Raw genomic sequence first — 27,174 nt, forward strand, 5'->3', positions numbered from 1 at the left:
AATTGCTTCCCAGTGCACTGTTGGGCAAGCGCTGAAATGGATTTGGATGATGCCAATAAATTGTGGGGGTGCCTATAGGGGAGCGTTTTTAGGGGAGTTGAGTCAGGAGCAACTGCTGTAAACAAATTATGATGAACATTATATCATAGTGAAGAACTTGAGTTATTTTGTTCCGACCGAAACAACATAGACTGCTGTGTTGAGACAATAGTGGCCCAACGTATGGGTCAGCCACTCAATTGCTTTAGGATGAATCAGTAATCTGTTCCGCATGATTTCATCATCCACTCTCCTCTTCCTTACAGGGGAATGGTCACCATCACCAAGTGGAGTGTCACATCAGGAAGAAGCTGGACTCTCTCCTGAAGGAGTCTCGTATCGGCGACAAGGAAGACACAGACAGCTTCAGCATCAGAGCTCTGCTGAGGGCCACGCACCAAGGCCTGCAGAAGAACCTTCGCCAGGTACTGCGGGAACAGTCATCTACGGGAATGAGGAGACGAGAATCCCCCCACGTCCCCCCACCCCCTTCCCAACCACACACACACACATGCCCATTGCAGATGTGGTGTGCCATGTAACACATCAAAATGGCTCCAAAGTGATGAAAAACTACAAGTCTGAAGTGGCATTGCTTAATATTTCACTAGCCCACTTTGGATCTTGGGCTATTTTTAGAGGCTAGTGTTTCCCGAATGCTGTTTGAAGATAAGAGCGGGTTATTTTCCGACTTTTTTTCGACAAGCAGCTTCACAATTTCATGCTCACAGCACAGAAGCGCTTGCTTTCCATCAAGTAGGTCCGTCTATTGAACACATTTTCACACGACGCAAATTCAATAGCAAGGCCAAAGGTTACTGTCATCAAAAGCAAATGTGTCAGACCGCAGAGCACATTTTACCATCCGTTTACATTGCTTCATTTCCAAACTTGGTGGGTATATAGTAGTTACATTGTTGCTCCCGCTGTGTGTTGTAGAGCTCCAAAGGGGTTTTGAAGAAATCTCAAAGCCGATCCTTCATCACCACAATCAAACAGAAGGTGGGAGCATTTGCTTCACATAAACCTTGTTGAGGCCATGTGAAGACCTGATTTGCACATTTTTGATTGGCGTCAAGAGCCATTAATAGCATCATATATTTGTTTTTTTAAATTTATTTTTCATACACTTATTGATTACTGGAGCAACCGGGCTTCACTTGAACTTTATTTTTATTTTTTAAGGTATTGTTATAGCTAACAGGCTGCACTTTCTCTAAGGACGTGTGATATTTTATTTCTTCTCTTTAATTTTTTTTGGAATTTGATTTTTATTACTGAAGTTTCTACGCGCTACCTATTTATTATTACTGGTATGTATAATTTTTCATTCATTTTTAACAGAATATGCATTTTTATTTTTTTCATGAGGCAGCTACGCTCCATTTTATTGTATTATATTTTATCTAATACAATCCATTCTCTTTTATACCCTCGTTTCCATTATTTTCTGCTTAATAGCTCAGATCTTTAGATTTTTTTAAAATTAAATTTTAGTTTTTTGTTCTAGTCTCCACTCGAGTTACATCATTTGCATCCTGCGCCACGAGATCACGAGTGTGCGTGCACGGATCAGCACACATAATGTGCTGGCAAGGTGCTTCCACCCTGTCGTAATTGCTGTGAACTCTTCTGAATTGGACTCTTCAGGTCACACACTTACTCCCGTGGTATTAACTTCATCAGCCACTTATATGCTATACTGTAGGTGACACTCGTGAGGCATGCACATCGGAAATATATCCGCCCGATGTATCGTTTGTCATTTGTTTTGCGTGATTTGTCCAGAGGCACTCCAAATCTCGGCTGACCTGCCAAAGCGGGGAGGAGGACGACGAGCAGGAAACGTCCACCCGGGAAGCCGGAGTACAGTACAGGTAGATTTGCAAAAACACTCTCACATTCATGATGAGGATGATGACCACTGACTGCTGCTTTTAACAGTTACATACTTGGTGTCAAATTTGACCCTTTTTGACCCCCCCAAAAAAACAAAAAACAAAAAAAGCTCTCAATGCCATTCTTTCATCTTGAAATGTGAAGACTTTCCCTAAAGTAACAAAAGTTATATCGGGGTGACAGGTTCAAATGTTGTTCATAGTTTGATATAGACAAGCTTAGCCCGGATGATAATGTAGCCGGAGCATGCTGCTTATGTGTGTGTGGAGGGTGTGCAGTGTGCAAGGTTTCCACGGTGGCCAGGTGTCAGTAGTGTTAATGAAGTTTACTGCACCAGAAATTATGCATTACTAATTTGTATGAGCCGCAAAATAATCCAAGTGATTACATAATCACGGGGGCGGCCCGGTCGTCGGGTGATTAGTGCGTTGACTTCACAGTGCAGAGGTACCGGGTTCAATTCCAGCTCCGGCCTTCCTGTGTGGGGTTTCTCCGGGTAGTCCGGTTTCCTCCAACATTCCAAAAACATACATGGCAAGCTGATTGAACACTCCAAATCGTCCCGAGGTGTGAGTGTGAGCGCGAATGTTTGTTCTTTTCTGTGTGCCCTGCGATTGGCTGGCAACCAGTTCAGGGTGCCCCCTGCCTACTGCCCGAAGATGGCTGGGATAGGCTCCAGCACCCACCCTCCCCTTGTGAGGATAAGCGGATCGGAAAATGAATGAATAAATATGACAGGTAGTGTATTTACAAAACAGTAATATACTTGACTCTAATTCTATGAATTAGAACTGGAATTAAATAATGTCACATTGGCTGCTTTTCATCGCGTTTCCAAGCACCATAAACCATTTCATCGCCAATGACTGGAGTCTTAAAACTGCTTTTTAATACAAGCTAAGTCATCGTTAATTGTGCCACTTAATCAACTAATAGTCGTCCATGCTGTGACTGTCTTCTGTTTTCTTGTGGTAGGGGAGGAAGGAAGAGGAAGACGATGAAGCTGAGTCGGGATCTGTCAAACTTGGTGGTTTTCACCAACTCCGTGGCCTCGCAGGAGTGTCTCAACGAAGGTTGCGGAAAAAGCGCCTGCCAGCTCAAATATAGTGCCGCTGCAATTTCAAATCTCATTTTTGGAAACATGCCTGGTCCGTGTTTGTCTTCAGGTACGCCGGGCGATGTTCTGTCATTCAGCGAGACCAGGGCCCAGTCGCTGGTCCATCACAGAGCTGAGCACTTCCTGGCTTTCAATCAGAGGCAGCTTTCACGGATTTATCCCTCGGCATACCGCATCGACTCGTCCAATTTCAATCCCCAATTCTACTGGAATGTCGGCTGTCAGCTGGGTAAGCTCGTCTTCCGCCTTTCTGCGCATCCGGCGACAATGAAATCAATACGTGCCGCAATCCCCGCCCGTTCCTGAAAATGCATTTTTGAGCCAACTGTCATCGAGTTCATCCTAAATGATTTTTTTATGGTGTTCTTCCAGATGAATCTCATTCAAGTTTCACATTTGCCTTTCAGTGGCGCTCAACTATCAGACGGAAGGCCGAATGATGCAGCTCAACAGGGCCAAGTTCATGGTGAATGGAGGCAGCGGATACGTCCTCAAGCCCCCGCCCATGTGTAAAGGTACAGCAATATACTGTCGCTTCGGTTTTTGGAATGAGCCTTATCCAAGTTGGACCAAAACCAAATTGTATGGAAACTGAAGCATAATGGAAATCTAACTAATCCGTTCTAGACACAAAATTGTGAACCAATAAAAACATTATGTAGAGAATGATTGCAGTTAAACATAAAGAAAACACTGAGAACTATATACTGTCCCCTCCAAAAGTATTGGAACGACACAATCAATTCCTTTGTCTTTGTTGTGCTCTGAAGACATTTGGGTTTCTGATCAAATAGTTCAGAATTCCAGTTTTTATTTCATGGAATTTTACATCTAGATGTGTTAAACTACTCGGGACAGAACAGTCCCGAGTTGTTTGAAGCCACCCACTTTTCAAGTGAGCAAAAGCATTGGAAACAGGCATGAATAAATTAACAGAAAACGAATATCATTTAATATTATGTCATCCATTACTTGCAAAAACTGCATCAAGCCAGTGACCCATTGACTTCACTGGCATGATCCGATCTTCATTTGAACTGCTTTTCCAGGCCTTTACTGCAGCCTCTTTCAGTTCTTGTTTGTTTCTGGGCGTTTCTCCCTTCATTCTTCTCTCCTGGAGTAAAAAAATAAAATATATGCTCTATTGGGTGAAGGTTTGGTGATTGACCTTCCACTATGCCCCTTGATGAAGTCTTATGTTGTGTTGGGAGTGTGTTTTAAATCATTGTCTTGTTGCGTGATAAAGCTTCTCCTGATTAGTTTAAATGCATTGTTCTGAAAAGTGTAGATTTTAGAATTCCTTCTGCTGCTACCATCATGAGTTACAGTACATCATCAATAAAGACCAGGCTGCCCGTTTCGGAAGTAGCCTTGCAAGCCCAAGCCATGACATGACCTCCACCATGCTTCACAGATGAGCTTGTGTGTCTTGGATCATCAGCAGATGCTTTCTTTCTCCATGCTTTGGCCTTTCCACCATTTTAGGAGAGGTTAATCTTGGTCTCATCAGTCCATAAAACTTTGTTCCAAAACTAAAATCTTTCCATTTCCAAATACAGTACCTTCAAAATGGTTAGTCAATATTATGATAGATGTTCATCATTTGTCATATTTATTTGACGTATGTTCAAGTTAGGTGCCGAGAATTCTGAGAAAAGTATGTTTTTCAACATACTGTGTGTCTTTGTATGAAGAATAGCTCACCTTATGCCTCGGTCATTTCAAGATGCGACTAAGCAATCAGTCAATTCAATACAAACGTCAGAATTCCTTTTGACGAGTGAACGGGTTATGATGCCCATCAAACTTGCAGGAGGAAATAGCAGCTAATGTGGCATTTAATCTTCACTTGACAACAAAACAGAGGGGTGGTGAACCTTCGATGGCTGGTTCATGATGCAGTATTTACTGCCTCATAACTTTCCTGCATTATAGCGGTCTGCTTTTGTGCGTGTGTGTTTGCACTTTTCTCTCTTGAAACCCCGGAGAAATAATCTTAGCATCCAGAGTATTTGGGTATTGTTGAGTGATGGCATTCACATCAAAGCTATTATGTTTCACATCCCCTGCAGGCACTTTCAACCCATTTAGTGATGACCCACTTCCAGCATGTCCCAAGAAGCAGCTCGTTCTTAAGATCATTAGCGGACAGCATTTGCCCAAACCGCCAGATTCCATGCTGGGGGACCGCGGAGAGGTACGGGGGCTGGGGGGCAGACAAAAATAAACAGTGATCGTTGATTCCATCACATGACATACTGTCTTTTTTTTCTTTTCCAGATTATTGATCCATTCGTTGAAGTAGAGATTATCGGTCTGCCTATCGACTGCTGCAAGGAGCAAACGCGCGTTGTTGATGACAATGGTAAAACAGCCAGACGGTAGAGTATCTGTGAAGTGCTTTTGCCATAAGCCTTATGGCATCAAAAAGTCAGATGAGCTAATGAAGCAGAGGAGAGGGGCGGACTGATGGCGTAACTCCCTCATTAAGTCGGCCTTACATGGCATTTGAGAAAGACTTTCTATTGACTAATTCGTGTGACTCTACCGAGGTTTCAATCCGGTGTGGGAGGAGACGCTGTCCTTCACGCTGCACATGGCCGAGGTGGCTCTTGTGCGCTTCCTGGTGTGGGATCATGACCCCATCGGACGAGACTTTATCGGTCAACGGACAGTTGCCTTCAACAGCCTCATGCCCGGTTCGTGTGCACATTTCCTCGCCCCGTCTTTCACTCATTCACTCCCAACGACGTTTTTAAACGTCTTTTCAGACTTGGTACAGAATTGGCTGGTACTGAATGAGTTAATATAGAATAAAAATTGGACACACCCGACATCACACGCTGTCACATTTGAATTCAAGTTTCTTGTTACATCTTGACAGCATTTTTTTTTTTTGTGTCAAGTCGGCTTTGACTCTCGCTTCTTATAAAAATCTCTCACCAGGTTACAGACACGTCTACCTCGAGGGCCTGACCGAGGCGTCCATCTTTGTGCACGTGTCAGTGCACGACGTCTACGGCAAAGTGAGTATCCCGCTGCCCTTGTCTGACTGCAGCGTGAAGCGCTTGATGCCAGTGGGAATCTATTTTGGAAGAGGGCCTGAGGAAATGCGCTTTTCTTCAACCACTCTTTATCCGCTTCTCTGCCAATCCTTTTGTCTTTCTAGTGGAGTCCTCTAGTCCTGAATCCCAGCTTTACCATAATGCACTTTCTAGGATCCAGCAAGGTATCCGGATGCCTTTGTGAAAGCTCTGTGTGGTTCTGCATGAACTGTAGGAAAATGCATGAATGCAAAAAAATATATGTATATATATATATCAAATAGAAAATGGACACTGTTTGCGTGTGACACGAAACACCCACGTCACACAGATACCGTATTTTTTGTCACCTCAGAGCCGTAACAGAACCTTTTTATCTTTTTACACATTTACTTTGCCTTTTCGCTCAGGTCGAACAATTCATGGGATTCAAATTGACATCACAGTGTCTGAGAATTCAATTTTCAAATAACAAAGGCTGCATTTCGGAGAAGGGGGGTGTCATCTCATTCACTCAGTCGGTAGTCTTTCTTTTTTTCATATATGCACTATGTACAGTAATCCCTCATTTATCAGGGTTGATGGGGACCAAAATCACCCGCGATAAACGAAAATCCGCGAAGCAGCGCCCCCCCCCCCCCCATATAGGTACATTTACATAATATTTATAAGGCCAAATTTAATGGTATACATGCATGTAGAAGCAAATTTTGAAGTAACTAACATGAATGCTGTATACTAATAGATTTAAACATTGGATTGGATTGGATTGGATTGGATCGGATACAACTTTATTGTCAAATGTGCTGTCTGTTACACATACAGCACAGGTTAAATTTCATCCCTCTCAACATAAAACAAGAAACAAGAGGATGTATAAGTTAGGTTAGTTTATGAATATAATAATAGCTCATGTTCACATTACATTACATTAGCTGCTATCTTGTCTTAGCTGTGTGTTTAATGCACAGCATGTTTGCACTGAGGAGGACTGAAAGGAAGAAATTTCATCTATGCTGCATGTCATACGTAAAGCATATTTGACAAGAAAGATGACCTTGACCTTCACTAACAAAATACAATACAATACAATACAATACAATACAATACAATACAATACAATACAATACATGCTGATTTATATAGTGCTTTCACAACAGCGGCAGCTCTAACAAAGCGCTTAACAAAACGGTTAACATAAAGTAAAATAATAGGGGAGGGATCACTGTATAGTGCATAGATAAATTAACTGCTTTACACACATATTTACTGTACATTTTGTTTCTTGAAACAATGAATAGTAGATAAGAAAACCTTTATTTGTCCCACACTGGGGAAATTTGCAGTCGACAGCAGCAAAATTGAGGGGTGGGGGTGGGGGAAGAGAGAGAAAAAACCCAAAGTGTTTCATTGCACAAAATAAATGTTTCAGAAAACAACTGTACACATTTCAGTATAAGTGCAATATAAAATATAGCATTAGCAATACCCTCTATTGAAGCCATAAAGCCATAGATTCTTTGTTTTTTTAAATATATTTCATTGGGACGGTGCACATGAATCAACATAAGAATAAACTGCGTAAATGCACAGAATTTAGCATAAATGCTAGTTTTCAGCCATAGTCCCAAGGCAGATTTCTAAAATAGCACAGTTGGACACATACGACTTTAAAACCATGATGGCAGAAATAAGAACCAAATATGTGAAACATCATAAAACAGACAAGACAAGCAGTTGCAGTACTCAATTACAAGACAAAAGACCAGGACAGACAAATCTACTTACAGCGACAAATTTTCTGGCCAGAAGCCCACTGGAGCGGGCTGGAGTCCGGAAATGATTTGCACTGTTATTGTAATCTGTCTGTTGTCATGATTTATGTTTACGCCACATTTGCTTGGTAGAATGCTGTGAAGCTGTTGTAGTGAACATTTAAAAGATTGGAAGTCACAGTGACTAAGTGAACAACTGTAATTGAAGTACTGTATATATATTTAAAAAAACTGTCTTTCTTATTAATTAATGGTTCATTCTCCTTTAGCATAAACCCAGCGTACTATATTACAATTACAGTGTGCATTATTCCGGTCTAATATTGTTGATTGTAATTCATATTTAATTTATGGCTTGTGTTTGTGAACAAAAATTACATGGGAGGATGACCTTGAAAAAAATCTTTGGATATTAAATCAGAATTGCAATATGGGGCGGGGGTGCAATTACATTTTATCACAATTGTTTAGGCTCGTGTAGCCCCATGCACCTCATTTTGCATTTAGAAGATCTGATGAGCGGCAGTCTTAAGTGTCAAGATTCAGGTGTTTGACTTTGCAAACTGCCTCTGTCACGGCTCTGAAAAATGTTCTTCTTCAAGCAGTGCGCCAACAGATTCTTTTTTAACCTTGTACTTTATGCATGCTTGCGTAAATCACAATGGCGTTTTACACTTTTTGCTGTGGTATCTAAAAACACAAGGGCTTCATAAAGGCAACACCGATAAAGGCATGTAAAGGCTACATCAGAAAACATTTTCATCCCGTTTGTACTCACTGCGTTTCTTTTTCAGGGAAATCAGTTTCGAGGCATCCGCGGTTTGTTCAACCGCACTTCCAAGTCCTCTGTGGATACGACCTCGGCAGGCATTCGGAAACGCTCCATCAGTGACCATCTCCTGCGCCGCACCGCCAGCGCCCCAGCCAAGGGCCGCAAGAAAACCAAGATGTCTCTGTCTGAATCGGCGGCCTTCATGTCAGAGCACAAGAACGGTGCGGGCGTCGAGACGATCGGGGAGGGCGTCTCTGGGAAGGAGCCAGGGGGGGAAAAGAGGCTCCAGCCCCGGCCCCCCCTCACCCACAGACCCACCTCCATGCCTTTAGACAGGCTTCTACAGGGGCAGCTAACTCTGTGCTCTGGAGACAAGGAGCATGAAATGGGTGCAAATGCAGTCATTGGTGGGTATCAAGTCTCTCACCTAACACTAAAAAAATGTTCTTTTGTCGTTGTTGGGTTTTTTTTTACATTTTTGAATAATCAACATTCAAGTTTATAATCATTCCGCTTTATAATCCAACTAAACAAACCATTGCGATTCAGTTTTTTTGTTAGAACACAGTGGAACTTCCTAAATTAATGGTGTCTGAACTATGGCCCGGGGACCATTTGCAGCCCGCTGTCCCAATTTTTAACAGCCCTTGGCATATACTAAAATTCCATCGAAATCAATTCAAGGTGACGAATGTCAAAGTGGCTCCTGCGTTCTTTGATTTGTATGCGGCCCTTGGAAGAAAAGGTTTGGACACCTCTGTCCCAAGTTAAACTCTGTGAGTTTAACTTGACTTGATACTTCTAAAGTTATCTTTTGCATTTTCTGTGGCATTCCTCAGGCCACCAGCCATGGCCAGTAGGAAAAATGATTTTTATCACAGAACTGGAAATCAACTTTGCACAACAGAGCAAAGCGAGACTTGCTTGAATGTCCTGGCTACTCAGTACATTACCGTTTATGTGAAGACGTTCACCTCCGTGACACCAACACACACCTCCCGCTGCACAATTTTACTGTACACTTGTAAAAAAAACCTCCTTACATTTCTTTGTGGACTTTTATTCCACTATTTTTTTCTTATCATACAATTGTGAACTTCTTTTGGACAGTTGAATTAGGATTTTGAAAGTTCTATTTTTACTAAAAACTTAGATAAGAAAACCTTTATTCGTCTCACAATGGAGAAATTCCCAATTCACAGCAGCAAAGTTATGATAGGAAGAATTAGAAGAACAAAATATAGGAGCTGCTGTAACGGCAGCCACTCTCTTAAACGGTGCCTCTACAAGTATTGCCGTTTATATGATCACACCGGTGTTGTTTATTCTTTTTGGAATACAAACAAATTGGAGGGTGACCAACTCCTGGACTTCGGAGGTTCTACTGTACTCTAAACTGCATGCTATGTCTGAAAGCAACATTTGAAATTCTTCCTTTAACATGCGGTATGCCTAATCCAGCTCCTTTGCTTACTTGCTGTGCTATAAACAACTTTAAGGACTATTGTGGTGTAAAACATGTTAACTGACAGACTGCAGCCTGCTCTCCATGATACCTTAACATGCCTTTTCTGTCCCGTCTTCATTTGTTCTGCTTTTTGATAGTAGAGAAGTGACTAGGATGTTCCTGCAGGTAAATCAGACTTAAGTGCCGCTTGTCTGAAGGTTGCATCGTTCAATCAACGTGCCAGTATTGCGTCCTCCCAGTGTGTTCTATTTGATCCCTTTTCCACTGCATGGTACCTACTCGGCTCAACACGGCTCGTACAATCGGGTACTTCCAGGTACTATTTCTAGTTTGTGGACATCGTGGGTTCTGAGTCCCAAGCTGATCGCAAATGGCAACCTGAAGACACTGCCGCTCACGCTAACATTAGCATCTAGATTTAGCTTTGGATATTTTAGTATTTTACTTCAAAGTCGCCCCTCTGCTGCAGTGGCCCATTTTCTTTCTGCCCAAAGTCTAATATGGTGAACAGCTACAGGAGGCTCAACTGTCCTACATTGCCGTTTAGCAGCGCATCTCATTCTGACTGATGTGGTCAATGCAATGTGCTTTTTGCAGTTTCCTGCTTTACTATTGAAGTACAAAACAGACCAACCCAAACCGAAATACATAAGCCATTCCCAAGACGGTGATATGCACTGGAAAAGGGGCTATTGAAAATGATATGAGAACTCTATCGCTGTACCATTCGATCCCATTTAATCAGTCCCATCTGACCATCTCTTTTCCCGATATGATGTTTGAAAACATGGACTCCAAAGCCTCATTCTCCAGCTTCTCCCTCACAGTTGTACTTGGTGATCCATTTGTCTGTGGTTTACGTTGTATTGGCTGGACTGTTCGTTGTCATCATTGCGCTTGTTGGGTGGCTTGATGTCTTGCATTATACACTCAATTTCTGTCAATTTGTTCATGTGCAACAATATGTGTTCACAGGAATGTACACCTTTGACCGAGCCAGGTCTTCCTCTGTGGATCTTCTCATGAAAACATCTGCTTGCATTAAAGAAAGCGTCCAATCCCCCTCTAAGATGGACTTCAACTGGAAAAAAGATTTCAATAAGCCACAGGAGGCCTCTTATCTGGTTGTTGGTGATAGTAGCGTTAGAAATGAAGATGACTATGTCAATTACCAAGCAGGTAACAATCAAGGCAGCCAGTCTAAGATGCCCCCAGCACCTTCTACCAACAAACTGTGTAGATCAGATGAACCAGAAACCTTTTCAACCAGCACAGCGTTCACAGTTGCTCCTTCTGTGTCCTCATCCTCCTCTTCCTCTGGCCCGTCCTCTGTTACCCCTTTTTCCCCTGTCAAGATGAACCGTGACCTGAAGAGTCCTAGCTCACTACATGACAGCACTATTTCCAGACTCATTGATGCTATGTCCTTAGGCAATGAGCAAGATACACGAGGCTCCATATCAGCTCTGATTGGTCAATTTGAAAGCACTGGTGACCAAAACGAGTTAAACTCCTCTCGCAATCATGTGCTTTCTCCTCCAGGGGAGCTTCAAGATGTCAAGTCTACTCCAACAATGTCGGTCAATAATCCAAAAGCTCCCCAAATTGCCACTCAAAGAACAACCCTTTCACCATGCACAATTCACCTGCCAGACTCAACCAGCCCTGCTCTCTTCTCCAGTCCAGAAACCGCTGATCTTGAAGAGGTCTATACCATTCTAGATGAGGAAATGCTATCACCTCCGGTATCGGTGTACAACCAGAAAAATCAGTCAGTCCGTGTTCAGGCAAGTACTCTGAACAGCATACCATCAAGCGGTTTGGCTTCTTCTCCGGTAAAAATGGCTCAAGGGAGCCTGCGTAATCAGTGTTGGAATGAGGGGATTACCACAAATTGCGGGAGGAATGGAGAGCCAGAGGAGGTAGAGGAGAGTGTGTATGAGGAAGTATTTGATCCACCGGCACCCACAACAGAACAACAGAGAAGTTCTACTCAAAGATACACGCTATCACCTCTGACGTCTTTCCAGTTGTCCCATGACCACATCGGCAATGCTTTTGCAGAGGTGGAGGTGAATGTTGATGAGGATCCAACGGAAGTGAGGTTGACCTCACCAAAACAAGCATGGGAGGCCCCCAGTAGTCCATCGCCACAGAGTGCTATTTATCAAAACGAGACCACCCCAGAATACGCTCATCAAAGACATCCTCTGCCATATTGGGAGCCTCAGCACTACCCAACGTTTTCAACACCGTGTCCCTCCCCGTACAGCAAACCTTTGTATCAGCGACCGAATCAACAGTCCAGCGTGCAATCTTCTCCAATGCATAGACTCATAGACTCAAAACTTTCCAAACCACTACCACTAAGCCACAACGGCTACCCAACTCCTCAAAAAAATCATTTTCATTATAATCAAGACTTTATACAACAGAGAGGGTCCAACAACAGCCTGATCGCAAATGGTTTTCACCAAGGAAAGCAAGTCAGCCCGATCTCCAAACATTTTGACAAGAGAACACAAGGATATAGAGTCGTGGAGCAAGAAAGATGCTTGCAAAATGGGTTTTCCTCTTCAGAAGGTCTTCATGTTCACTCTACACTGTCAGCAAATAACTGTTGTGGTCGAGGCCTTTACTCGCCACCTATTGATTTTTACAATGACGTTACAGCCTCATCACAGTCTGCAGCCCCTTCAGTCTTGCTACCAAGCTCTCAAAGTCAAGTCCAAGTGCCCACTCCAAAGCTTTCTTGGAACCAAAAGGTACCTGTGTCCAATGTACAGTCCGACATCAAAGCTCCAAAGATCTCAATTCCACGGTCTTTATCAACCGGTCCCCAGTCAATGACCGTTGATTCCAAGGTCAACACTCCGTGCAAGTCGAAGTCTCTGGGCGATCTGACATCTGAAGACATACTGTGTAATTTTCAGAGCAAATACCACATCATTAGTCGCAGTTTCATCACTCCACACATGAGGAAGCAAAAAGGTCTGGGAACCATGGGCGGAGGATCTTTCCAGTCCAAATCTCGTGATTCCCTTACAGAACAGTTGCGTAAACTAGTCAGTTTTGAGATTGAGGATAATGAAAGAGAAATGTGTCAGTCTCCTCAATGTGATCAGGAAGTGCAGTCCGCAGAGACATTGAGCGCAGAGCCATCTCCTTCGCAGGATATTGACGAGTCCCTTCTACCACTCACCCGTCGCTTATCCTCCCGTAGCCAAAGCCGAGTGCGCCACATCAACAGCCGCGCCCGCGAAAGGCAGCAGGAGGCCCTGAAACCACGTTCAGGTGGAATGGTCAACAACGGGGTTGTTTTAAGGAATAAACCAGCCTCACAAAATTCACCTGTGAACAGACACTCTACTGGCTCTTATATTGCAGGTTATTTAGGCCAGCTGGAGGACAGGGGACTTCCTGAGGGAGCTTGTACATCATCCCGGTACGGAAATGGGGATCAACGTGCAGATCACTACTGCACCAGTGACTCATTTCCACAATCAGACTCCTCCCACTTCTCATCAGAGCCAGAGGTCTACTTCCTGCTTAGACTTTAGCTTTGACCTAAAACTTGGTAAAGGACAGTGTGACTCTGCACTGGTTGATCAAGGAATTATAAACTTTTTTCCCCCTGCAAATCTGAAGCTTTTCCATGAAGCTAGACATCGAGTACACTGAAACAGCTTACTATTGTTTTGTTTACATTTCAAATCACTCTTCAAGTTTCTCACCTGCGACTGGAAAAGACAATGCTAACCAATGATGGCTAAAGCTGGACCTGGACTGCCTGCTCTGTTGCTGTTCCACACAAGTCCCATAAGGTGTCAGTAGCACAATAACAGAAAAGGGCTCAGGGCTTGGAAAAGCCTGTGTGACAACACCATTTCAGCCGACAATGTTTAAAATTTGATCGTTGCACGACCGTTTAGTGTCTCTCAGTTGGTCCTTGTCCTCTCATGTTTAAAGAAAAGAAAGGCCTTTAAATCAGCCCCATTTTATTAGTGAGTCAATCGAAATTTACTTTTGCGAAGCCATATGCCGGAAATGCCGATAGGTCAATCACAACACAGAACAGATTTGACATTTTGTCTGTGACACTCTGAAGGAATCCAGTAAACCAGTTTAATCCTTCAATTTGAATAGATATTTGCTCTTTTATAAGATAAATTGGACCCTTTATAAGATAGTAATGGTTATATGATGTGAAATAGCTTGCAGGCATTTTTTGAGGCGGGGAAAGGGGGGTGTTGGCTAATTAATATTGTTGACCTGTGTCTCACAGTTCTGCCATTTGTATTTGTCAGCTACCATCACAAAAGATTCAGTAATACATTGTATGACTTTGGTTTTGGAAAACATTTTTGCTCCTTAAAGGTAATTTTGGTTAAATGATGTGAGAAAGGTTAAAGGGAAAATAAGTTTTTAACCTTTGAAGTCGTATAAAGCTAAACGGTCGACCGCATAGTTATTTCAATCATTCCAAAATCCAACGGGTCACTCTTATCTGCTCCAAGGTAACCAATGTACTTTTATTATTGGTACAATAGTGCTATGAATGTGAGGTCTCGTTAATATCCGTCCGTGGCTGCTAGCAGGCTAAACCAGCTATGCTATTGAGGCTAGCTGCAAGCTCCGAGTTGCAACGTTTCTTTAGGTCTGAAGCATTTGAATGATTGTAATAGTAAACAAAGAGATGGCCTGCTTTTACAGGAACTCTGTTGTTCCTTCATATCGTTTTCCTTTCTCATTTATGGTTACCTTGAGTTCTATGTGTTTTACATCTTAGCTTCCATATTGATGATTTGCTTTGCACAATCTCCTTGTCTACACGCGAAGGCAGACTCGAGATAAAGCTCTGCGATTGTCTGCATATTCAGTTGAATCTGGTCAAAAAAATAAAAGGTAAGGTCAGCAATATACTAGGAATAGTCGTACAATCACGGTATGCTGTTGTTAGCTTATTAACCAAAACGCTAACGTACTCCATCTTGGTTTGCTTTGCATGATTTCCCTGCGTCACTTTGATATGGTGGACATCACCTTCAAAGGGAGAGGTCGATTTTCACACTGTCTGCCAAGGATTCAAAATGATGCCATACAAACAGCATTGTTGCAGCATGAGATTCATGTATGAAATGTTAATGGTTTTAAAAGTTAAAAGTTGTTCTACAGTTCTGTGGACTGGCGGTGTACTCATGTCTAAATAAGACAGATGTGTGATCGTTGTCCCTGTGATGTCAAAACTTAAATACTGATAAAAAAAATAAGATTGGATGATGAAGCAGAATGTGTTTCTTTGTATTACCGGAATATGTCATGTATAAACAAGTGAAGGTCACCACCATGAAAGTCTCGTTTCTCGTTCACGTGAGTATTTTCATTGACATGTAAATTATTCTGCTGTTGTCTTGGATCTTTGGATGGTCTTAACTGTGCACCGATCGTATGTTCGTGCATGTGAACATGTCGAGCATGACTATGCACCCGTTTACACAATAGATGTTGCAGCGCTCGACAACTCTTGGACAGAAAATAGAGTGAAAGATGAAGGCTCACACGGGGCTGCAATCTAGTATATCAAAATCTGTGCTTCTGGACTTGTTGGCGTCTATGGTCTGCAGACGAAAAACCTAATCAGAACGAAAAGGGTTTTATTTTTTTAAATTGCTTTGATACAGAATACAAGCTCTTGTCAATTCTGGTGATTATTATTTTGTACAACTCAAAACGGAATGCAAATAAGTGTACAGCGGTGAGGCAGAGGAAATGAGCGTAGCATAGTTGGAATTATATTCTTTTTATTTTCCAGTGTTAAACCACCACTTTCTTTATATGGGTGCTCATCTGAAGACTGAGCATTTTCCTACCAATGCAATAAAAACAATGACGTATTTGGTTTCCACTAATTCTGTTTTTGTCTGTTCTCTTCACGAATTTGGGAATTTAGTTGAAATGTTGTTGTGCAAAACGTCGATGAAAGGTTTCTTTAAGTGTTTTAAAAGAGTTAGTGTGTGTGTTTGTGTGTGTGTGCATTTATCATACCTGTCAACTCATACGGTTTAGCCATAGTTCATACGGATTTTGTGGTGAATCTTACGTGTATGGCCGTATCGCACAAATCATGGGGATTCGGAAAATTTCTCTTTATACGGATTTTTTTGGTAGTTTACAGGTTGGCGCTCCGAAAAGTTGACAGGTATGATTTATATATAATATTAATATATTGTGTGTGTGTGTGTGTGTGTATATATATATATATATATATATATATATATATATATATACACATATTGTTGCCAGCCAATTGCAGGGCACACAGAGACAAACAACCATCCGTGTGTGTGTGTGTGTGGGGAGGGGGGGGGTTATCTGTGTATCTGTATATGTGTGTGTGGGTGGGTGAGTGTAACAGAGAGTGTGAGTGGGATAAAAGATGGATGGTATATAGGACTTTATTTTGCTGAGGTCATGCAGCTTTTTCAAGTGGTCACAAAGATCTCTGTGATCTACGAAATTAGCTCTCCTTCGCGTAACCAAGCCTCACATTTATTCAATAATTAATGTGCAAAAAGTCATAAACAGTCCCAATAAGGCCAATTAAACACAATGAGGTGTAATTGCTCGTGAAATGGCTGTAATGCAGCTGCCAAATGGCACACCTGTTGCCTTGTGCAAGTACGTCCCCAGTTAACCTGCTACACTTTGTCATTATTATTAATGTTCGTGGCACAGAAAGCCAATACCTGAATGAACACGGCACCTGGCCTTTGGAATTAGTTTCCCGTTAGCCTTCAGTTGATGGGATCTTCCATAAAATTCAATGTAATATTTTCTAAATGCACTACATTGGGAGTTAAAATAGATGAGAAGCACTGGCGTGAAAACACGCCATATGTGCTAACTTGGTGTATTCTACTTTGTTGGTGGATTGTTTTTCCATCACCACCACTCAAGAGAGGAGTCATTTTCAATCCCGGCCGGAATCATTATTTTTCTTCCAAAGGCCTCGCGACGAGTATAAAGGAGCAGTGTGGTTTACCCCCCGGCTGTGGAACAGTGGACCAGCTCTACCCTCTTGGCAGGGTCCCCGAGGGTGCGTGTGATTTCGCCCAATTTGTCTTCATGTGCTTTGTGGACATGGAGAAGCCGTTTGACCGTGTCCTTCGGGGAGTTCTGTGGGGAGAATTTGTGGTGCTGTTGGTTTCTTGAAGCCAGAATTTCTCACTGGAGCAGTTTGCAGCCGAGTGTGAAGTGGTTGGGATGAATATCAGTACCTGCAAATCTGAAACAATGGCCCTCAGTCGGAAACGGAGTGGAATACAGATTTTAATATGTGTTGTAAAAACAAAAATTACACGGCAGGCAAGCAAACCATAAGGAGACATATCTCAACTTAATTCAACGTCTTTGGAATTTTTCCAAAAGAAAGTTAGAGGTGTGTGTCTGGAATTCATACAGACCGTCCATGGAGATTACAGCCAGGCTGATAACTGACCTGCTATGACCACCATCCAAGCAACCACAACCGGGGTAATTCTCAAGATTTCTGGGTTTAGATATGCAAGGCTGACACTGTTTATTTCTTGTATCTTGTGTGTTCAGGTGATAGGCAAACAGTTGACATTCTATTATGCAAACCATTATTACAACTGAAGTTCAAGTTTTTGGAGTTGTGTGGCAAGTTATGGCTTCTTAAGGCGTACACACCCAAGGATAACCACTAGATGGCGGTGTCATACCATTGCAATTGCGCTTTTCCTCTTCTTGGCTTGTTGTGGCTTTAAGACTTGAGATTTCCTAAACAGAACAGTGTTCCGTAAACAATCCAAAGGAACCCATTACTGGACCCAAAACGATAACTGGAGTGATGCAAAACTGCTCCGTATTGTACCAGGTGCCCTTTCAAATATTTTCATTATTTACAGTCCCTACACCTTATCCTGTGTTAGGCCTTCTCCTCCAATTTAGAATGAGGGATACACTAACTTTTCCACGCAGACCACCCGTGAAATGATCCCTCCTGTACATCCTCGGTCTGCCTGCCCCACACCATCCAAAACAGATGCCCAAGCCACCTCATCGGCTCCTTCAGTGGCTCTACTATGAGTCCAACATGGATGATTGAGCTCCTTGCTTCATTTGTAATGGTGAGTCCAGCCACCCGGTGAAGAAAACTGATGAGATAACTTCAGCCGCACACCTTGTCCTTTTGATTTCTGCCCAAAGCTGCTCGGTATACACACTTTAGATTTGTATATTCATAGCTGCCAGTGAGATGATAGTTCGCTTTTAAAAAACTACAGTGGTGATGCAGACTGGCCTCCTTTCAACACGTGGACCACGGAGCCTGTTGTTTCTCTGGCCTTGTTGTTTTGCTTGAGCAAAACACAGTTGTTTGCCTGTCTTTGTTTTTGCTTCGCGTTGGGAGAAAGGCGTTGGTTTGGGCGTCATTTCCCCCCGGGCAGTTTGTGACACCAAGAAATAGCAGCACAACATGTGCAGGAGACTGCCACTGAGGCAAAGTACTTCTCAGGTGTCGTTCGTATCATACCCTGTCGTTGAACTGCAATAATCGCTGGTGTTTTCATGAAAATGCCTCATAAGTGTCTTCTGATCCACAGTTCATCCATGTCTTGGCTGTCCTTGTTCTCCACTCACCGGTGGCCTTGCTCAGCCCCACTGGTGATCCTGGTCGGCCTGGTGAGCAGGCAGCCGGGCCTTATGGCGGGTCCGCAGGCGGCTCGAGCACTGACTTGTCCTCGGTGGGGAGCGCCAGCAAGCCGCGGGCTTTTCCAAAATGGAGATGTCGTCATCGGTGGACTTTTTCATCTCCATTACACGCCTCCTGCCATAGACAACGACTTTGCTCGCGAACCAGTCTATAGAGAATGTACTGGGTATAACTTATTTGTTAATTATTCTGACCTTCATTTGGGGCCTCAGTTCCATCATGTTGATTCTTTTTGAACGAAATCAAACAGACTGCATTTCAGAACTGGATAAACATTCTGTCTGTACAACGTGAATAAGGCTCAAGTTTGATTGACAACAACACGCGTCAAATTTTGTACGTTCAGGTCAATTCTTTTGCTGTCTTGTCCCTCCAACCCAGTTTAGAGGAACTCCCCTTACAGTACATTTACTCGATGGTGTTTGCCGTGGAGGAGATCAACCGGAGTCCTCGCCTGTTGCCGGGCGTGAGGTTGGGCTATCACATCCGCGACAGTTGCGCTTTGCACCCGTGGGCCACGCAAGCAGCCCTCTCGCTGGTGAGCGGAGACAGCACCACCTGCAACATTGCTGCAACCCCGCAGGACGATTCTGGAGGAGGCGATGGGAAAGGTATCATCCAATGGTATCAATAAAACACCAGACTATTAATTTGAACACATTTTATTCTGCACAAATATGTCTTATCAGGTGTTCCGTTGATCATCGGTGGTGCTTCATCCAAAACGGCCATGATACTTTCCAGAGTGCTGGGGCCCCTCTCTGTACCTTTAGTAAGTTCATTGAAATACTTTATCGATGACCTTTTAAAAGGCAAGGATGCTTTGTTTTGAATGGCTCAGTTAATTTCACAACATCTAATAGCATTACATTTCTGGTTTTGTTGTGAGTAGATTTATACCATACAGTACAACAATATTGTGTAATATTGGGAGCTGTTCTTTGACAATATTTGAATTTAGTTGGTCAGTCAAATGAGAAGAGCGAAGAGCGATGTATGGGATAATTAAATTATTAAATACGATTAAAAAATTGGAAAATACTAGAACATTTCACAAAGGAAAAATAAAATAACCAAATATGGGACAAATGCCCCTTTTTTCCCAAAATTATACACTTAAAAATATTTAGGAAAAAAAAGCTAATTAGATTAAATTGAATTGAATACAACTTTATTGTCAAATGTGCAAATGATCCAAAATGAGTAAAGAAACATGTCAACACCCAGTATTAAGATCAAACATTGCTTGCCCTACCTGAGTTATTACACGAAACACATTTACTTGCAGAAGAGTGGTGTCTGATTTTCTATTTTTTTGGAATGGTGAAATTACATTTCATTCATGAATGTATTTTCCCTATTAGATGAGCTACCAGTCGAGCTGCCCTTGTTTGAGTGACAGGCGTCAGTTTCCCAACTTCTTCCGAACCATCCCCAGCGACATTTACCAGGTGCGGGCCATTGCTAGGCTCGCCATATACTTCAAGTGGACCTGGATCGGCACCGTGATTGCAAACAATGACTACGGTCTGATGGCTGTCAAGGTAAAATCACAATCCAATATCGGAATTGTTTCAGAAATTCTAATAATAATGTTTTGTGAGGTACAACCTGTATTGTTTTGTGTTTTTTGTTATTGTAAAGTGTCCTTGGGTGTCTTGAAAGGCGCTTATAAATAAAATGTATTATTATTATTATTACTCATTTAGTATCATTTTGTGCCGGTGGACTGGTGTCCTTCATCAGCCCAGGAAGTTCTGATACCATTATTGTCATATTATGGGCCAGTAGGTGTTCCAGGAGGAGACCCGGGGTTCCGGCGTGTGTCTGGCCTTTGTGGAGACTCTAAACAGACAAAACATTGTGAATGATGCCAGGAGAGCAGCCCTCGCTATTCAGGCATCAAGCGCCAGAGTGATATTGATCTTTACGTGGTACACAGACGTCAGGGAACTCTTTCTGCAGCTGGCCGACCTGAACGTGAGAAGCAAACAGTCGTTCGATACAAGATCTTTCCGAATGGTCATGTGATCCTTATGTATGCTGTCGCCAGGTGACAGACAGGCAGTTTCTTGCCAGCGAGGCCTGGAGCACCAGTGCCAGTCTTCTCCAACACCCTGTCACCTCGCGAGTGGCGAGCGGAGTCCTGGGCACGGCCATTCGCAGCTCGCCCATCCTCGGACTCCGAGATTACCTCCGAAGTTTGACTCCCTCTCGTCGCCCGGGTGATGACATCTTGAGGGAGTTCTGGGAGATGCAGTTTGCATGCAGGCCTCGGCTTTCCAACGGCACAACCACGCCTGACCGGAGCACCCCCCTGCCCCTGTGCCGAGGTGACGAGTCCCTGCAGGGGGTGGACAATCTCTTCACCGACACCTCGCAGCTCCGACAGGCTTACAACGTCTACTTGGCCGTTTACGCCGCTGCTCACGCCCTTCACGACCGCCTCGGCTGCCCCGACGCACACACCTCCTCCAGGGACGGCAGCTCCAACTGCTCCTCCCCGACAAATGTCAAACCTGCTGAGGTAAACAGCAACAGTTTGTGATGAGATGTATTTGACATTACGTTGATGGTGAAACATCTGAGCCGTACTGACATTGTGCGCGTTTGTGTTTGGAATAGGAGTATCCTTTACTCTTATTGTTTTCTCAATACCCCGCATCCCAAACATTATCAGTAGTATGACCTTGTATCTTTCAATTTCTCTTTTTAATTTGCAGTTTTTGATTGAAATTGAAATGGGAATACAAAATACTAAATAATAATAACTGTAACAAACAAAGAAGACAAAAAAATTGGAAAATGGAAATCTAAATCATCTGAAACAATGTTCCTCAGTCGAAAAAGTGGATTACCTTCTCTAGGTCGGGGAGGAGATCTTGCCCCAAGTGTTTAAATATCTGAGGGTCTTGTTCAAGAGTGAGGGCAGGAGGGAGTGAGAGATCGCCAGGCGGATCGGTACAGCGTCTGCCGTGATGCAGACTTTGTATCTGTCTGTCGTGATGAAGAAGGAGCTGAGCCAAAAGGCGAAGCTCTCAATTTACAGATCGATCTACATTCCAACCCTCACCTATGGTCACGAGCTATGGGTTGTGACCGAAAGACCCAGATCCCAGATACAAGCTGCTCTCCCTTAGAGATGAGGTGAGAAGCTTGGTCATCCGGGAGGGGATCAGAGTCGAGCCGCTTCTCCTCCACGTTAAGAGGAACCAGATGAGGTGGCTCGGGCATCTGATTAGGATGCCTCCTGAGCGCCTCCCCGGTGAGGTGTTCCGGTCATGCCCCACCGGGAGGAGACCCCGAGGAAGACCGAAGACATGCTGGAGACACTATATCTTCCAGATGGCCTGGGAACGCCTCGGGATTCCCCAGGAAGAGCTGGAAGAAGTGGCTGGGGGGGGAGGGAAGTCTGGGCTTACCTGCTAAAGCTGCTGCCCCCACGACCTGACCCCGGATAAGTGGGAGAAAATGGATGGATGGATGGATGGATGGATGCATGAAGAACAATTCAAATATTCAGATTCAACGTCGTCGGTGGCTGAATTGATTTAACCTCCTTGTTACTCTAATCAATACAGTAATTTACTGGACTTATTCTATTATCAATTATCTTTACCTCACAGGACATCAATTAGTTGCAAATAAGTGTTATTATATAATATATAATATACCCAATATAAGTGTTGTTTGTAGTCTGTATTCCATGTTTTTTTAGACAACATGCATACACACAGCACATACACTTGGTTAAATGTTTTAAATATATGGCAAAACGTGATCATGTCTCCTTTTCAGCTGCTGCGGCACTTAAATGACGTGAACTTCACCACACCGCAAAGGGAAAGACTTTATTTTCAAGGGGCCGACATCCCCGCCAAGTATGACCTGGTCAACTGGAAGAAGCGCCCCGATGGCTCCCTGGAACTTGTTCTCATCGGCCGAGTGGACGGCAACGAAATTTTCATGAACGACACAGCTGTGCAGTGGCACTCAGGATCTAGTCAGGTGCCAAAAAGAAGCTCATTTCATAACATTTTGTTGCACACCTTACATGAGCATACCATTTGACTTTATAGGTGCCAGTTTCGGTGTGCAGTGAGAGTTGCCCTCCTGGAACCAGGGTGGCAACCAGGAAAGGCGAACCGGTATGTTGCTTTGACTGCATCGCGTGTGCTGAAGGAGAGATTAGCAACATGACTGGTGAGCGATCACATGTCGTTCACATGTTGAATTTATTTGCTGATCCCTTGTCTTGAAATATTTCAGATTCGCCCAATTGTGAACGCTGTCCACTTGAGTTCTGGTCCAACACGGAGCATACGGTCTGCATCCTCCGCCAGCTGGACTTCCTGGACTTCAATGAGACCTTAGGCATCACCCTAACTGCGGTCGCCGTCTCCGGCACCATGGTGACCATCACCGTTTTTGTGGTCTTTGTCTACTACAGACACACACCCGTGGTAAGGCGTCATTGAATGACATTCCAATTGACCTGTAAGCTCATGTTTCACAAACTGCTCATTTTTCATCCCTTTAGGCAAGCCAAGGTAAATTTTGAACACAAGCCAATTCAATGTGCTTCCCACAAGCAAAGACACGACATCTAAATAGCTTTTACAAACACAACAGTCAACGGCATTCAGAGGCAAAGAAAAAAAAACAGTCGCTTACAGAAATGAGTAAAAGAACGTGCATTGACAAAATGTAAACACCTTAACACAACTTTAAAAGGATGTAAAAGTAAAGTAAAAAATGAGGGTAGGTTTTCTAAAATGAAAAAAAATGTTCAATGAATCCAAGGAAGGGGGTGAAGCAAAGTTGACCTTGCTTTAAATGCTTTAATAGCATTTTACACAAATCATAGCATTGACTAAGAGTTTTATCTGATTTTGTTTTTTATTATTGTTATTTTTTTATTTTACCAGGAAGGGTAATCGAGAACAGTTTTTCCATTCACAGTGAAGACCTGCGAGCCATTTAGGGTTCAGTGTCTTGCCCAAGGACACTTTGACGGCAGACAGTTGGAGCTCACTAGATTATTGGTTCATGTGATCTTACACAGTTGTTGTATCCATAATTTTTATTTTTTATTACTTACTGTATGTGATCATAACTTCTGAATAAAACGTAGCAATTATCCGAACGTAATAACGGCGGCAATGGAGACATGACGAGATGCATCCCCTTTTCTCCTTTCAGGTCCGAGCCAACAATTCCGAACTGAGCTTCCTCCTCCTCTTGTCTCTCAAATTCTGCTTCCTGTGCTCGCTGCTGTTCATTGGCCGCCCCACCTTGTGGTCTTGTCGCTTCCAGCAGGCCGCCTTCGGCATCAGTTTTGTGCTCTCACTGTCCTGCCTGCAAGTAAAGACCATTGTGGTCCTGGCGGCCTTCCGCTCTGCCCGGCCTGGCACTGAAGCCTTGATGAAATGGTTTGGTCCGGTCCAACAGAGAGGGAGTGTCTGTGTGTTCACCGGCATCCAGGTCAGTTTGCAAATGGAGACTTTTTGTCCAGCTCTAACTCTATTTTGTTCGTTTTGGTGCATTATTCTTCATTCAGCCACGAGGAAGCGGCAAAGCATTGTCTAAATTTGCAAGACCAAGCGAAAACGAAGTGCCAGCCTTGCTCATGCTGAAGAGATCAGGGAGAGATTTTTCTCGTTCCTCTTGAATCCTGCTTTTTATAAATACAGAAAGTGATTCAGCTCAACTGTATTTATAGAGCACTTTAAAACAACCACGGCTGTCTACAAAGTGCTGTATGGGGCAAATATCATGTACTGTATACGACAATAAACAATAAATAATAAATTATGAACGAAGACAGTAGAAAGCACAAAAACAGTAAAACTAAAATCAAGTCTGAGTCATACTGAGTCAAAAGCCAAAGAATACAAATGAGTTTTGAGACGAGTTTTAAAGATGGGCAGCGAGGGGGCTCGCCGAATGTTCAGTGGGAGGCCATTCCATAGAGAGGGACCAGCAACGGAAAAGGCTCAATCCCCTCTGAGCCCCCGCTTAGTTCTTGGTACCTCTAATAATGTCTGGTCCGCAGACCTGAGGCAGGTGTGTAGGGGCGGAGACACTCAGATGACACGTGCTTAATTTTATAATGTACAAAGGTGTGGTACTGTCAATGTGGAGTAAAGATTTTAGACTGGCAAATATATATACAGGTGTGTGTGTATATATATATATATATATATATATATATATATATTTTTTTTGGACAAGTACTTTCAAAATAACTGTTGTGTTTTTTTAGGTTCATCCTGACAAAACAGTCTGTGAGTACAGAATTAACCTGAAGATTTGTGCTCTCTCTTTCCAATCAGATCATCATTTGTATAATTTGGCTGTCCCTCAGCCCCCCTGAACCTAAACCAGAGTTGGATACTCCAGGGTTAAAGGTGACCCTAAAGTGTCACATGGCCTCCGCAGTGGGCTTTGCTCTGGTGTTGGGCTACATCGGCCTGATGGCCTGCACTTGCCTCCTGCTGGCCTTCCTCGCCAGGAAACTGCCCGACAACTTTAACGAGGCCAAGCTGATCACTTTCAGCATGCTCATCTTCTGCGCCGTGTGGGTGGCCTTCGTGCCCGCTTACGTCAGCTCGCCTGGGAAGTACACCGTCGCTGTGGAGATCTTTGCCATCCTGGCTTCCAGCTATGGCTTGCTCATTTGTATTTTTGCTCCCAAGTGTTTTATCATTCTCGTGAGGCCGGAGAGAAACACCAAGAAACACTTGATGGCCAGGTAGCAAATTACAGCCAGGTTATCGATTATTTGAATGAACTATGTATGAAATATGTGATTCGTTCTTACTGATTTGTATGGTTATGATCAAATGTATAGTTCACCGTAGCACAAAGTTTGATACTTTGTTTTTTTTTTGTAGATAAATGCAATTTTATTTATCGTTATATTTACCCCAATTTTGTCAGCAATCTAATATGGCTTTTATTTTGTCATAAAACTAAAGGCAAACTAGTTTCTAAAGAGTGTACACCACCTTTTATTGGATACTCATTCCGACCTTTCTTTGGTAAAATGGTGGAAATAAATGTTTAGGTTATATTTTAAAAGAAAAAAATGTACAAAGTACTACACTGTAGAGAATACAGTGTTTGTCATGCCTATGCATATTAAAAAAACAGTAATAAATGCCCATCGATACTCCCTTTTTATTGTACTGTATATTTGTACTATTGTTGCTCTGTTTATTTATTATAGAAGAAATGTTTGGGGACTTTTGAAGACCATAAATGTTTGTCAGGATAAAATCCCAAAGCATCCATCCATTTTCTCTTCGAATTGTTAATATACATTTGCGAAATAAAAAATATGGCATTTTGTGCCATTTTTTAAAGACAGTTGAATGACAGACTATACTACACTTACCCGGTACACTAATAGAGGCCTCTGTATGAATCCAGAAATTAAAATTAAAAGCAATAATTAAGCTGAGTTTTAAAAAAATATACCTGTTCTAACCGACATTTTCAAATGTTAAACCAATGCAATATTTTTGATGGCAAATCACAAATTCCATTATTGTAATGTGACATGCAACAAGTGCCAACTAGGCAGTAACCTGAAGTTGTTGCTAGACACCAAAGAAAGTGATGCCACTGTTTGCGTTGAGTAAAACTTGCAAGTCATTCACAACCCTCACATCCCCCCAAAAATGGGAAAAAAGAAGGGTTTGAGGACGCAAGGTTAAAGTAAGCAAACATTTAGCTGTTCAATTTCTTCTTCTACTACAAATGCTGTTGTTTGAGTGTTGAGTACATCAATCTGGATGACCTGAGGAACCTTGCTGCCGCTCATAAGTCAATCTTGGTGTTACGTCAGACATAATTCTTAACCAAGACACACCCTAAGACACATTTTGGAATATGATGTTTGCCAGCCTCGAAATTATTCATTTATTAGAGCTCAGACATTAAAAAATATAACAAATGCACACTGTAGCATTCATATGTTTAGTCAGAAAACGGCGTTCTCTTCTAACGCTGCTTGTGCGACTTGTCAGTCCCTCAGCGCATGACAGCTTTCTTTGTTTCTTTCTGGTCTCAGCAGGATTATGTAGCATTTGGGTCCAAACAGCGCCACCAAGAGGCCAAAACTAGAGGCCAGGATGGCAAAGACTTCCACTGCGTCTGCGTAATTTCCCGGAGAGTTGATGTATGCCGGGACAAATGCGACCCACACCGCACCAAAGATCAACATACTGAAGGTAATCAGTTTGGCCTCATTGAAGTTATCGGGCAGATTTCTTACCATGAATGCTAGCAGGAAGCTGAGGATGGCAAGTAAAGCAATGTA

At 42.9% G+C, this 27,174-nt stretch overlaps 2 protein-coding genes across 8 annotated transcripts in view; both read left to right on the plus strand.

The window, feature by feature from the left end:
* The window catches only part of plch1 (phospholipase C, eta 1), a 58,367-nt gene extending 42,344 nt beyond the window's left edge, over window positions 1–16,023 (plus strand). For 3 of the 7 annotated variants that reach the window (XM_052077432.1, XM_052077433.1, XM_052077430.1), the window contains 13 exons: window positions 306–464; window positions 979–1,041; window positions 1,828–1,916; window positions 2,914–3,011; window positions 3,105–3,284; window positions 3,463–3,570; window positions 5,128–5,252; window positions 5,336–5,420; window positions 5,608–5,754; window positions 6,002–6,081; window positions 6,225–6,284; window positions 8,669–9,053; window positions 11,090–16,023. In XM_052077432.1, the coding sequence (XP_051933392.1) occupies window positions 306–464; window positions 979–1,041; window positions 1,828–1,916; window positions 2,914–3,011; window positions 3,105–3,284; window positions 3,463–3,570; window positions 5,128–5,252; window positions 5,336–5,420; window positions 5,608–5,754; window positions 6,002–6,081; window positions 6,225–6,284; window positions 8,669–9,053; window positions 11,090–13,674 (4,164 nt within the window). In that variant the 3' untranslated portion in view covers window positions 13,675–16,023. Of the gene's footprint in view, window positions 1–305; window positions 465–978; window positions 1,042–1,827; window positions 1,917–2,913; window positions 3,285–3,462; window positions 3,571–5,127; window positions 5,253–5,335; window positions 5,421–5,607; window positions 5,755–6,001; window positions 6,082–6,224; window positions 6,285–8,668; window positions 9,054–10,251; window positions 10,280–11,089 lie in introns of all 7 variants that reach the window. The other 4 variants (XM_052077434.1, XM_052077435.1, XM_052077429.1 and 1 more) reach the window with 4 other exon arrangements.
* Window positions 16,024–17,948: 1,925 nt separating this feature from the next.
* Window positions 17,949–26,417, plus strand: LOC127608512 (extracellular calcium-sensing receptor-like). The gene is made up of 11 exons (XM_052077629.1): window positions 17,949–19,014; window positions 19,230–19,459; window positions 19,538–19,620; window positions 20,213–20,392; window positions 20,640–20,828; window positions 20,902–21,375; window positions 22,647–22,856; window positions 22,928–23,051; window positions 23,118–23,311; window positions 24,051–24,332; window positions 25,184–26,417. Exons 1-11 carry the CDS (start codon window positions 18,704–18,706, stop codon window positions 25,604–25,606), a joined length of 2,700 nt encoding a protein of 899 aa, XP_051933589.1. The 5' UTR covers window positions 17,949–18,703; the 3' UTR covers window positions 25,607–26,417.
* Window positions 26,418–27,174: the final 757 nt, after the last annotated feature.

Source organism: Hippocampus zosterae, chromosome 10, assembly GCF_025434085.1.
Source record: "Hippocampus zosterae strain Florida chromosome 10, ASM2543408v3, whole genome shotgun sequence".
In the NCBI taxonomy this organism is placed as follows: domain Eukaryota; kingdom Metazoa; phylum Chordata; class Actinopteri; order Syngnathiformes; family Syngnathidae; genus Hippocampus; species Hippocampus zosterae.